This window comes from Leuresthes tenuis, unplaced genomic scaffold (assembly GCF_036924035.1).
Source record: "Leuresthes tenuis unplaced genomic scaffold, fLeuTen1.0.hap1 SCAF_15, whole genome shotgun sequence".
Classification (NCBI taxonomy): Eukaryota; Metazoa; Chordata; class Actinopteri; order Atheriniformes; family Atherinopsidae; genus Leuresthes; species Leuresthes tenuis.
Window position 1 is genome coordinate 3,511,016 of NW_027325369.1, and position 14,654 is coordinate 3,525,669.

Here is a 14,654-nt window from a genome sequence, read left to right on the forward strand (position 1 = left end):
GTCAGAGTCCTCTGAAGATCTCCTCATTTGAGTATCGGGTCCTCATGATGCTGCTGAACTGATGACTTGAATGTTGGGTCTAAAGTCTCTGGAAACAAGCTCTGACAAAACACAGGTCTCTTCCCCCAGTCATACAAATGGTTCCACTTTTGACTGAACATTGAACACAAATGGAGCCACATGTCAAGAAAATCTTACCAAGATCACAGTGATAGAAGTTTTCTCTGTAAGAAAATCTGTGGTAGCGTCAGATGATGCATCCAAAAATAGCATCACAATGTCAAAAGAAAACTCAGGAAGAAGAAGTTTGCATTTTCTAGATTCTTTTTTTCTTTCTTTTTCAAAAGCAGTCGCTGAACATCTTCCATCTTGTCTGATTTGTAACGTAACCTCCCTCAGATTTGGACAGTGATGGGGAAATTGAAAAAGAACAAATATTTTGTTTAAGGCAATAACAGAATATAATTGTATCAAATATGATTAGAGGTAGACCTGGTGGAATGTATTTAACTTGAATTTCAAAAATTTATCCGAGATCATGTCTGTTATTAGTTTAGAAATTTGATAGAATTTGATGCAACTGAACTGAAATCCAGACACAGTTCAACAGTATGCAGTTCCATTGTTGCTCAGCAACATGTCTGCTGTGAGAAACTTTTCAGCTCCAACTTCAACAAAAGATACAATTATACTAAACTGAAATACAAATGCAAATAACTGTATAATTTAGTCTATTTAAAAAGATAATACATATATTTCTAAATCCATAATTACATCTTTGGTTCCGTTTTTTCTCTCATGTGAACTCAGGTTGACTCTAGATAAGATAATTCTGGAAAGAGGCTGCATTTACGCAGCTATACATAATTTGAGTATCTGCTGTTCTGCAGGGGGGAAATATCTAGTTTTCATTCCACCTTTATATGACAACTTTAGTTCAATTTATACTATGTGTGGTGTACTGAATAGAGGAATTGGAATGTATGCCTAAAAGTTAAGGCTTTATTGATTAATACTGAACAGAATATTGTGGACATTGACCAGCTAACGCACTTGCTAAACGGGCTTAAAAATGTCGCTTCCCCTAAAATATCACCACTGACCTCAAACAGGACGCTGGATTAGCTGTGAATCTAATATGCAGAAATGATCTCTGATGGTACAGTAATCTCGGAATCTTCCCAATTAAATGGAGAGATTTGATGGACGTCGACTTTATCCGTGATTAAGGTAGTGGTTCATACCCTAAAAAAAAAAAAAAAAGCAAATCAGCAACAGTTCAGATATATGAGAGTGCTTTAATACTGTTAGACATAACACATACAGAGTCACATCTTGACGCTTGAGTGTCCAGAATATTCGCAGTGGTTTGTTATTTGTACAAATGTCTTCCGCATATGATAAAGATGTGCTATAGATAGTGCAGCCCAAAATGAATGAATGAATAAATAAATGAAACATTCAAAACAGAAGAATAGAAACATCAAAACATTAAAGTGTACAAGTTTATTTTACTTCTAATCAAACGACAGCAAAGGGGCCTCAAGAGCCGTTCAACACGGGTTTGCAGTGTGGGTCACTAACTAGAAAAACAGCCGACAACAAGCTCAACTCTTCTGCTATTAAAAAAATCCCCCAAAAACCTTGACAACTTGATTCACTACAACATTTTCTCTTCTCTCTCCCACGGGATCGGATCCTGTTCGTCGTCGACGTGCGTGTTTCTGCGCCCTGTCCAAAAGTGCTCCACGTCGGGGAACGTCTTCTCCTGCGATACCTCGTTGGCGACGGCGTTCGCCTCGACCTCCGCTCCGTTCCCCTCCGTTTTTGGACATTTTACGCAGGGCGTGCGCTTTCTACTTCTGCAGGTAGAGATGAACCAGATGGCGATCAGTCCTTGGCGCACGTCGTCGTACATGGTCATCAAGATGACTGGTGACAAAGAGCTGCATGCGTAAAGGAGGACTTGCGCGAACATCACCAGCCCCACGGGAGGTTTGCTGTAGCCGAGTCTGATCCAAGTGAATGTCCCCCACTCCGGGAGCAGCATGATCCCGAGTGCGCCGCTTAAACAAAGTAAAACTAGGATAACCTTGGTCTGGTGCTGCGGGCTTGGTGCATGGTTCACCGCGGTGTACAGCGTCTTGGTGTAGTAGGCAAGCGTAAAGATAACCGGCACAACAAAGGAAACAGTTGGATAAATCTTGTAGAACAAACTCATAAAGTCAGAGGCGCAAACTGGCATTTCGGAGACGCAAATACTGTCGATGCCATGCGGAATCAAGGTGGCGAAAAGCATTTGGGGGATCGGAAACATCATGGAAACGATCCAAACGAACGCCAGGGCTCCGTGGATCCACGTTGGGCTGTGGAGGGGTACCGCGGACGCGTGTGGAACGAAAGTGTGTTTGGCTCGGGAGGTCACTGCGAGGATTAAAGTTTTTGCGACCACGCACGAGTGCTGGAACCAGTCCGTGGTGCGGCACACAAAACTCCCCAAGGTCCAGGTCTGCTTGTAGTAGGTAACGGCGCGCACGGGGGCACACAGTAACAGGATCACCAAGTCAGTGGAAGCCAGGGAGGCGAGAAGCGCCTTCACCTCCGAGCCCTTCCCGTTTCTGAAGTCGCGGATGAAAATCAGCAAAACGAGCAAATTTCCAACCGCTCCGGACACACAGATCCCGATCAGGATGACAGGCACGACTGTCCTGGTGTCTTCCCACTGGAGAAGCTGGGCTCCTCCAACGAAATCAAAAAAGGACACATTAGCTGGTCGATCAATATCCATCTCCTTTACTGTGACTTTTGAAATGTAAAGCTGAATTAAACTCAGTCAGCGAATAACAGTGGTTGTCTCCCTTCAAATGAAAAAAAATCCTGGAGTTAAAAGCGAGCGGGGGAGCTGTCCTGCACACCGCGGTGCTGAAACGCTACTGACGGGGTCACGATCGCATCGGCAAGTGGGTGAGCAGGCTGCCAGTTAGAGGCTATTTCAGGTGCTGCCATTTAGCATCGTCAACCATTCACGTCACTTCGTCAGTGTGGCTCCAGCCTGCAGCCTTGCCCAAATGTGAGCCCAGCGTGATGCGATTTACACTCACAGTCTCAGGGGGGATAACGGGTTGTGCAAAGTTTTGCGTCAAAGTAACAAGACGTCTGATGATTCTCTTTACAAAAAAATATATATATATACAAATGTAACGTGAAAGTCGGACGACAGTTATTTCACCTGGTGCCAATAATACAGACAGTTTTTTAAAATAAAGCGTAGATAAGATAGCAACTCTTTTTAGGGCATTTAGGGCAGTCCGTGGGATGTACATTCTCTTTCACTTCTAAGGTTTTGCATATTAGGATATAAAGATAAGGTTGGGTGAACTTGCTAGGACGTCCGCTCCTCGGAAGATTGAAAAGAACTGTCTTGAATGTTTTCCACCAGTGGGTAATCTTTCCTCCTTGGCATTGTATTAACACACACCTGAATGTTCCAGACCAGCCAACTGCCAAAACGTCTGCTTTTATAGAGGTGCTCACACTTGCAGTTAATCAAGTGGACTTCATTATCAGCATTTGGCTGTTTACTTACGTTCTTACTTATTTTGGAAGCAGTATGGGTCGACACAGTGTACCGTGTTATGTATGTTGGTCATCTGAGGTTATTGATATAACTTTAAGACCTAGTAAGGAGCAGTGATTCTTTATTTTACCCTGATACATAAAACCTTAGAAATGAAAGAAGGTTTACTTGGTTTGTGATATGGTTGTGTACATTTTGCATGTAGTATATAGTATATAGGATATGTCAGGCACCAGGAGAAGGGTTTCCCCTGAGGAACTTTACACTTATTGATAATTTTAAGACTTATTTTATCATATGTTTTATGTTCAATAGTCTCAGATGCTAATCTTTGCTGGTCTGAAAAGTCATCATTTTGGAAAGCCCTCATCCAGTCAGTAAATCCCCTCACTATTTACTTCTAACTTTCATTATTTAACTTTTAACAGCTGCTGACATGACAGGCTTTAGGCATAAAACAGTTAGCTGCAGGACCAGTGATTTGTAGAAAAATAATGAGCCGTATATCTATTAAATAATAAGCAATGATTATATAGTACCTGCTATATTTGTGTTTTCCTAAAAACAATCACGATACCCCATCTCAGAATATTTGCTGATACAGATACCAGCTATAGTAGACTAACTCACTGCATATAATTAGTATATAAATGGCCTTATTCATATAAGATAATGTACCAAATGAATATGCCAGATTTTTATTTTGTGTGAACTGGCCATATTGTAGCTGATACCAAAGTCACTTGCACAAGGTTGATATCAGATATGATCCAGTCTGTTAGTTCATCCCTATCTCAAAGGATAAACCCCACACCCTAACTTTGTTTTTAATTTTATTATAGTAGATTCATAAAGAACTGATCCGTGATTTAGTTTCCATTCATTGGAAAATAAGGTAACGTATGACATATTATTACATACATTTAATACATTCTCTGTAAAGAATGCCTCATTAGAATCAGAAGAGACTCAACTCTTCAAAATGTATTTGCTTTGAGAGAAAAAAAATAAATGCAGAGAAATTTAGGTTAATTATCAGGTTATACAGGTTATGTTGTACAATACAAGAGAACACGAAGCTGAATGCACCACAGAATGAGGTGTGTTTACTTGACTTGAAGAGCATCCGGATGGTGAAGGGGAGGGTGGTAGTGGGGTGCTTGGGGGGGCGATCGTGGAGAGGTGAGGGTGCCCACTCAAACGCTGTCACCTCCTCTAAGAGGGCTGGTTGCTAGGAGACCGGCACTACCATCACAGCATGTGGTAAGGAAGATGTGAGGTGTCATGAAGTAAAGCGATATACGGGTGGATAGAGAGGCTTTCAAGGGACTCTGGAGCTTCTGATCTGGTGAATGATCACTTCCAACAGTGTGATTGCAGAGGAAAAAGGTTCTGGTGTTATTTAGAGGGATGATATAATAACACTAGCAGGGGTGCAGTCCTTAGGATGTGCAGTAATCAGGAATGTTTGATATGTTATGAACTGTGTAAGGCCAAGAGTACAAACAGGTTTCATCTATTTCTAATTACACTGCTGGAAAAGTCAGTGAAACATGAATGTTAATACTGAATAATTTCCACAATATCCCCCAGGGGCAACACATTTTAAGTTAGTGAAAATTAAAAAAAAAAAAAAAAGCATCTTTAATGTAGAGATTCTGTCCAAAGTACTTCATATTACAAGATGGAATATACAATTAAATGGAAATCATAGTATGATAAAAGTGGTAGCACTAAGTAAAGTAAGATTAGCAGGGATAATGTATAAACCTCAGACATGGTGTTCTCTTCACTTTTGAAGATTATCTCATGATCCATCGCACTATCCCAATACCCCAACAAATTTGTCCCCTGACCAGACAATTTGATGCAAAAATACAAAGGAATTTCCATCACATGACCTGCAGGTAACTCTTCCAGCTGTTCTGATCAAGTGTATGCACATTTAAAAATCAAAGCATTAAAGCCAAACTACAGCGTGAAAATGGACATGATATACAGACAGAGATAAAAGTCAAAGAAGACGTATTTGATAGAGACTAAACACTTTTCTATAAGATTTTTAATCCTAACAAGTGGTTTTGATTTCTAATTCAAAGCAGTTAATGTTATTTCCTAACTCCAACCAATAAGTGTTTTAGTAAAGAGCTGATAAATCAGAAGCGAAAAAACTATTTCTATATTTTGATCTTGCACATGCATCATGAAAATATGAACAACTGAAAGTGCTGGGATTAACTGTGCCAAGTCCAGAGCTATAAGGGGTTTGAAAAACAGGAAAGAAAATCATCATTCGTCTTGCTGTTTGATTTTGATTGGCTATTGTAAGAGACTGATGGACCATTAAGAAAATATTCTCGAAAGGTATGTAAAAGGTTATATTTTGTTGTAATTTATCAGGGTTTTTACAAGTCGAACCCAGTGATAAGTAGAGACAAATGGCAAAGGAGACAGATTCATTTAAAAGGGTTAACAAAAGGCACTGAAGTCCAAAAGGTGACTCAGATTGAGAATTCAGGATCTACAGAATGATTAAGATTATTTTTTTTTTGTCATGGATACATGAAATTTGTCCTCTGCTTTTAACCCATCCAGGTTGGCACCTGTTGACACACACATGCACAGGATCATAGAGACAGATGCCATACACCGGAGTGGTGGGGAACCACTCACAGCTCCCTGGAGCATTGGGGTACAGTGCCATGCTCAAGGGCACCTCGGCCGTGACAAGGAGGTGGACTGACACCCCTCCAGCTGTCAGTTTCAACAATCTTTTTTTTTTTTTTCTATTTGAGTGGCTTGAGTGGCAATCGAACCACCAAACCTTCCTGGACAACCCACTCTAACGGCTGTTCCATGGATACGCAGGTAAGTCCAGAAACACAAATAGTCTTGCAAGGTGAGTATCCACTAAAAGGAGAAAACAAAGTACTGACCGGTCCGGTGCTGCACAAAAACAAAGGTAGCATCTTGCAGGAAAATGATTTTTCAGTGTTCTGCAGGTCAGTGTTCCAGCATAGCTGAATACTCCGTAACAAGTGAGACGTCTGTTGAACAATAAGAGATTATGCATGGCAGCAAAACAGTAGTAGACTGGAGCTTAAGTAAGTGCACAGCAGTCACCACAGGTGAGTCGAATGAACAAACAGCCAGCCCCCAAAGCCACTGATAGGAAGTCCCTGAGACAGCACCAGGAACACAGGAGGAATTCAAAAAATAAAAGCATGACAACAAAAACATACATTCTCACATATTTTCCTTGAATGATGAATAGAATATGCTTACATCCACTTTTACCAACATAGAATATATAGTACCTTTATCTGTATTTCAAAGAATATTGTGTGCAGAATATTGTAATGACTCCCTTTCGTTTCATTTGAAAAAAACAGAACAAAATGGAGGAAATAACTACAAATGTACACTACAGAGGACAATTTTTTAAACACTTAAATATCCATCCATCCATCCATCCGAGGGTCGGGTCGCGGGGGCAGCAGCTTCAGCAGAGAAACCCAGACGTCCCTGTCCCCGGCCACTTCCTCCAGCTCTTCCGGGGGGACCCCGAGGCGTTCCCAGGCCAGCCGAGCGACATAGTCCCTCCAACGTGTCCTGGGTCTTCCCCGGGGTCTCCTGCCAGTGGGACGTCTGACTTTTTTAAACACTTAAATATATATATATATATATATCCATCCATCCATCCATCCATCCATCCATCCATCCAGGGTCGGGTCGCGGGGGCAGCAGCTTCAGCAGAGAAACCCAGACCTCCCTGTCCCCGGCCACTTCCTCCAGCTCTTCCGGGGGACCCCGAGGCATTCCCAGGCCAGCCGAGAGACATAGTCCCTCCAACGTGTCCTGGGTCTTCCCCGGGGTCTCCTCCCAGTGGGACGTCTGACTCCTCTCAATGCGGAGGAGCAGCGGTTCTACTCCGAGCCCCTCCCGGATGACTGAGCTTCTCACCCTATCTCTAAGGGAGAGCCCAGACACCCTGCGGAGGAAGCCCATTTCGGCCGCTTGTACTCGCGATCTTGTTCTTTTGCTCTCTACCCACAACTTGTGACCATAGGTGAGGATGGGAACGTAGATTGACCAGTAAATAGAGAGCTTCGCCTTCTGGCTCAGCTCCTTCTTCACAACGACGGGTCGGTGCAGAGCCCGCAACACTGCAGACGCCGAACCGATCCGCCCGTCAATCTCACGCTCCATTCGTCCCTCACTCGTGAACAAGACCCCGAGATACTTGAACTCCTCCACTTGGGGAAGGATCTCATTCCCGACCCAGAGAGAGCATTCCACCCTCTTCCGGCTGAGAACCATAGTCACTAGACTAGACATAGAACACTTAAATACTATGCTAAAATACAGTTAAAATAATTAAGACAATGTTTTAATGTGTTGTTAAGAGACTTATATGAAATATGCCAACAACATTTCAAGCCAAAATTTGCTCAATAAAAAGTATTATACACTTACTTTTCCTCGTTCCATAAAATGTGCTTGCACTGACGGCCGCCATTTTCCTGAATGAGGAAGAGAAAGGTACAAAGCCCCACCCCTTCACATGTGGTATCATTGAAAAGCCCTAAATGTCCTCTGTAGATAGCAAAAGGAGTTAGTTCAGTAGTATGCACTAAGTGGGTGATATTCAGGTTTACAAAGGTCCTCCACAGAGAACAAATTTGAACTACTGGTAGTCAGGAGGATATGTATATTTTCTCTATATATATTGAGCCTAAAAATATCAACTTGCTGGTGGCAAAAGAACAACATTACTGCATGTCATGGCAGTCCATCCCATAGTTGTTGAGAATTTTGAGTGTCGACCGCCGTGACCTATAATGAGACATTTTTAGTTGTGGAAATTGCTGGATGGATAGTCATTAAATATTGTTAAGATATCTATTGGTGACCAGACGATTGCATCCTGACTTTACTGAAAATACTTTTCATTTCGCATCAACAGCAAGATGAAGTTTTACCCTTTCCTGTGAAAATGTGCAATTGTAAGAACTGGCACAAGATTACATTCAGACCTGCTCAACTTATCAGGTTGAATTTTGATGATTTTGATGGTCTTTTGACTTTTCTGTAATCTATTCTTATGAATTAAATCATCTCCATAACAATTCAATAACTAACGATTAACTATTGATTTCCATTAACGATTTTGCACAAATATTAATCTCTCTTCCAGGATCACTAACCTGGCTTTCATCATGTCCAGAGAATGTATCAAGCAGCTCTATTGCCCCCTGACTTTTCATCCTGTGTCATCATTAGGTCATGTTTTCAATTTGTCCAACACTCTCATGTCTGGCTAAATACCAGTAAAGCTAAAGAGAACCCCACTAGTCTGAGTTTTATGTGTTTATTTGATTAATGCTAACTTGCTAAGCTAACGTACTGGATATGGTAACTGTCCATGTGCTAATAACGTCCCACTCCAACAACTATTAATGCCTTAAGAACTCATCTGTGCCACGACAAAAAAAAAAAAAAACTCTTCTCATCCTGTAAATGGGGATCCATGAATATTAATATGCTAATTAGACTCTGCCCACTCATCAGCCTAACAGCATATATGCAAGGAGGTCATGTCTAATCTAACTGAGCGACACTCTGCTACACCATGCAATGACCAGTTCTAATATTGGCGTAATAAAGCTCAACATGTTTGAACCAGTGATCAATTTTCCATATGAAGGAGAGGAAGATAACGCTAAATTATGCGTAGTCACATTCACATGGAAATATCAAAATGAGAATGCATTAATGTATTGTATAACTTTTGACTGCTTTCAACAAAAATCCCAACAGTAATAAAACAGTAATGGACCATTAGGGCCTTTGGCTTGGCAATGTTAGCTGTTAACATCATGCTAATGATAGCTAAACCTTGTTCTCAGCTCAGAGACTTTGGTAGTTTTTACTATTGTAAAGACCACATGTATAATTTTGAACTGGTAAATAACTTACTAATACTAATAAAACTCATAATGATGAGGGCTGCTAATTTGTACGCCCTGAGTAATAGACTAATTGGCTTCATGAGAAGTGGCACCCACTTTTGCTAGAGTGTACTTTGGTGGGTTGCTACAGAGTTATGGCACTGCTGACAGTATACTGAGACACTCTTGAGTTCAGATATTCAGAAACAAAAGGAGAACAGAGAGAAAATACATTAGAAGAACAAATTCACAGATTGGATGTGCCTAATGGCACTAACACTGCCATCCGTATAAACGATTAGAAAAAAGTGTCGACTTTATAGCTATAGCTATTATAGCTTTATAACTTAGTGGCATAACCCAGTCTCTTTTGGGTCAAATTTGCCTAACGACTGTCTGAACAATTGACAACTGCAAACCTCTATCCTCTCCAGTAATTTCTTTTTTTTTTTTACTGATATAGTTATTGATTTTGAGTAAATATACAAAAATATATACTCACAGGGAAACAATGTGAACAATACCAACATCCCTCCTCCCACCGTCAACAGCAAATACAGGGATTAAACATACAGGGATTAAAAATTATGATAATTAAGAAAAAATGCTGTTGCTAATAATAATAATAATAATAATTATTATTATAATAATGATGAAATAAGTTAAACCATTATGAAGAGGTGTGCCAGTTTCATACGCTCTGTCACTTTGTCAACTTACTTTGCTCAATTACAGTCTGATCACTTTCCAGGAATCTCATAAAGGTGTCCCATATTTCCCTGAGTTTATTTAGTTTCCCTTTGGCAACATAGGTTAGTTTCTCCAGTGCCAGGTATGCTGCCATTTCTTGTAGCCACATCATAGGTGTTGGGCTGTCTATATTCTTCCACCTCATTGCAATTACTCTTCTAGCCTGAAGCAGAGATAAATCAGTCATGGCTGTAAGCTTGTTGCCTGGTGTCAAATGATCAGGATAGATACCTAACAAACAAAGTTTAGCTTCCAGCGGAACCATTATATTAGCCATGTGTGAAATTATATTGTTCAAATTTTTCCATAATGACTGGATTTTTTGGCATTCCCACATACATGTAGTAGAGTGCCTACACCACCATTGCACTGCGAGCAGCTGTCAGGGATGTTAGGGTTGTACTGTTTAAGTTTTACCAGTGTTAGATGGGTCCTGAGTAGCCATTTATACTGTACAAATCTTAATGCTGTGTTAATAGTTTGCGTTTGTGCTTTTAAGCAAGCGCTCCCCCCACTCATCCTCAGTAATATCTACCTTTAAATCATATCTCCATGCATTAAGTCTTGAATGGGAATTGTCTTTTGATTTGGAATGTAACAAACCATATAATGCTGATAGCTGACCCTGAGATTCCTTATTACTTACAATGATCTTCTCTATAACTGACATGGGAAGCCTATCTAGAGCGAGTCTGCGATTTTATGAAGTTCCTTAACTGCAAAAGTAACTTTGAAAAAGTGTGTTCGTGGGATTTTGTATTTATGGACCAATTGGTCAAAGGTCATTAAATTCCTCCCCACATATAGGTCACTTATTTTACCCAAACCTCTATTAATCTATAGTTTAAATCCACCATCGTCTCGTTATCATTACCCCAGATCGGAGAAAACTGAGAAAGTATGGGTGCATCTCCTGTAGCCTATAAGTATGAACCTCGTGCCAAACAGAGAGGGGTTTTCTGTCTCCTTCTTGAGTTTCTTAACATGAGCAGCATACAGATATGACTGAAGAGGTATACCTGTTGTTGTGGTGCGCTCAATAGTTAGCCATGCTGGAGGATCAGGAACGGAAAAATAAAACATTGCTGTGTGCCGTTGTGCTGCCCAGTACAGTAGTACCATTGTAGATTAAGAATCTGAAGCCCCCCTCTATCATTGGGGAGGTACAATAGTGAGAGCTACAGCCTTGAACACCTGTTAGTCCATATAAAATTGGAGAACAGCTTTCTGACTTTTCAGAAAAAGAATTGTGGGAGCGGGAAAGGGATAGACTGAAATAAATACAGAAATATGGGCAAAATTTATATTTTAAGAAAATGAATACGACCTAATTTGGGGAACATCCACCTATTTAAAGATTCAGTTACAGATTAAATTAAAGGATTGTAATTGAGGGAGACAGCGTCTTCAATGTCTGGAACGATTTTAACACCTAGGTATATAAAACCTTCTTGAGAAGCTGAAAAGGGTGAGATAATCTGTGGGTTTTGTCTTTCATTTCTATTCAAAAATAAAATGGAGGATTTGGTATTGTTTACTTTATAACCAGAAAATTTCCCAAAGGATTCTATTACACTGACTGGCGTTGGTATAGACATTGTCAAATTTGAAAGATAAATAATAATATCATCTGCAAAGAGTGAAATTGTATGTTCCATATTTCCTATTGTAACACCTAAGAATCCTGGATGCTGCAGAATGGCCAAGATTAATGGTTCAATAGCGGATAAGAATAAGAGAGGGGACAGGGGGCAACCTTGCCGTGTGCCTCTGTGCAAATGCAATGGTTGGGATATTTGAGTATTTGTCAGAATCTCAGCTGTTGGATATATATATATAGGAGCTTTAACCATTTGAGATATCTGTTACCTAGCCCAAATCTTTCCAAGACCTCCATTAAGTATTTCCATTCAGTTCTATCAAAGGACTTTTCGGCATCCAACGATAAGATTGCATTGTCTTTAGCTTTGCACTTTTCATATAAGATATACTTTGCATATATTATAAAAAGCTTGGTGTTCTAGCACAAAACCCTTCTGATCGTTAGGGATCAGAGATGGGATAAAGGACTCTAATCTCCTTGCTAAGATCTTACAGAGTATTTTTGTATTAATACACATTAGGGACAAAGGACAATAGGACCCCCTGTCTGTTGGTGGTTTGCCAAGCTTTGGGACCAGGGTAATTAATGCAGATGTGGTTAATGCATTAATGCCTGTTTCATATGCTTCTTCAAACATTTCCAGTAGAGCTCTCCAGTAAATTTGACAATACACTGTGAGTTTTCTAAATTAAGTGAATCAGCTTCAGTCATAGTTTAACATCTTTGGCTAAGACCTTAAGGCTTAGCCTTCTGATCTCATGCTATCACTGTCAAAAATAGTATATGCTAGGTTTACATAACACTTGGACATCTCAACCATCTTATGGGTATGTAAACAATGTTAAAAAAACAGATCGTTATTAGAGGTTACATAACTGGATTAAATGGAGAGAAAACTATTATCATGTGAAAATTTTATTCAAGTAAAGCATTTGTCCACTCTATGCCCTTTGAAGGAGATTATTGGGTTTTCGATGGTTGCAGTCATCTTTGAAGCACATCAGCTTAGTGCCGTCTTGCAGAGACGAAGGATTCCTTTTTGAATTGTGTGCATGCCCACATGTAGCATCTTTGAATGTAATAGTGAAGCTTTTTCTGGGGAACCAACCCAAACAAAACGAGCTGAAAGAAACTAATGGCAATGACTTTTTCCCCTTACATCACTGCACCCACCACTCAAGCCTCGACTGACTTGGTATTGTATGAGAGTCGGATCCTTCACAATCCCCCGGGGCTTTTACAGAGCCAGAGAGGGACAGAATAACAGTAAAAGAAAATGAATGAGAGGAGAGGGAGCACATGAACAAAAACCTAAAGCTGAGTAAAAGTCTAAATGAACTCCAGTAATGTTCCCTTTGGTGATATTCCCGAGGAAAAACAAAGATGAAGTACTTTTTCATCCACAGGGATGTCTGTTCTAAAGCAGGCTGTGGCATGACAGATGTCTGTCCCAGATCCCTTGATGCAGAAAAGCTTTCACAGTGTAAAAGACAACAAGTGCATTTCATTCAGAAAGATGAAGGGTCTCCTTGGTAACGGTTATTGATGTTATTGCTCAGAAGTAGAGAAGTGATTAGCATTGTTGCTAATGTTGCCCCCCTGTTTGTACATGAAAACTGACTCCTTTCAAGCCCCATCATCACCACCGTCAAACAGAGCTGACGGCTCCTGATACCAAATTACTCCTTTAGATGTCTTACTACGGCAACCTATGGACAACATGCAAAGCCCTATATACTTAACAGATAACAGATTCATTTCAGCTCTTTAACTGATCCAATTTCTCTGCATAAGCCCTGCGAAGAGCTGCAGGAAACATCATTATCTTCATTGCTGTTTTGTTAATTTGAAGTCAGGCATCATGCAAAGAGATAAATGACTCCCTTTAGGAAAAGGGCAGACTCCCGCCTGCAAAATAGCAAATAATTAATGTCAGGCTTTTTTATAGTGTGAGTGTGGGAGGAGGGGACCGGATGGAGACATGGGCTTTAATCATAAATGCATAAAAAGACATATGAGGGCCTGCAAACATGGCATTGGCAGGTTCAATGTACATTAAGACATTGACAGTTGGATACCTGCTTTTGAAAAAGCTGTTGTTTCTCTTGCTTATTTTTAAAGTTAGCTCAATGCTGCTACCTGCTGTGCTCCTGCTGTCGACTGTCACAGCCAATCAAGGCTTAATAGTGACAGCTAAACTTAACTTGAATACATCTGGGGTTAATTGTATTACAGCTGTGTGCTAATTTTTTCCACTTCTTTATACTTCTACTGTACTGTGCAACAGTCTTAAGTACTTCGCATTTTTTGTGCGCTAGCAGAAAAACAGTAAATAGGTGCAGCGATTTATTGAAACATGAGCAAAGATAAATGGAAATACAGATTTAGTTTAGTTTAACTAATTTTAGTTTAACTTTAAAGAGCTTAAAAGCCAATATTTGGTATGAACACTTTATTCAACACAGCCTAAACCCTCTCAGACAAGCTTTTTGTAAATTATTTAAGGAACAGTTCTCCAGTCTTCTTGGAGAACATCCCAAAGCTCTTCTTTGGATGTTGGCTGCCTTTTGTTCCGTTCTCTGTCCAATGATCCCACACTGCTTCAATAATGTTGAGGTCCGGGCTCTGGGGAGGATTCATCCCTCCATAAGACCTGTTGCTACTGATTTTCAGTCCACTTAAGAATCTCTTTGTGACAGCTATCCTATCATGGAGACCATTTCTGACGAGGCATCAGTGAACAGTAGATGGATCATCTGAGGGGGATCAGCTT

At 40.3% G+C, this 14,654-nt stretch overlaps 1 protein-coding gene across 1 annotated transcript; it reads right to left on the reverse strand.

The window, feature by feature from the left end:
- Window positions 1–1,354: 1,354 nt before the first annotated feature.
- LOC140270559 (G-protein coupled receptor 151) lies at window positions 1,355–2,943 on the reverse strand. The gene has a single exon (XM_072365739.1). The coding sequence runs from the start codon at window positions 2,786–2,788 to the stop codon at window positions 1,661–1,663; it is 1,128 nt and encodes a 375-aa protein (XP_072221840.1). The 5' UTR covers window positions 2,789–2,943; the 3' UTR covers window positions 1,355–1,660.
- Window positions 2,944–14,654: the final 11,711 nt, after the last annotated feature.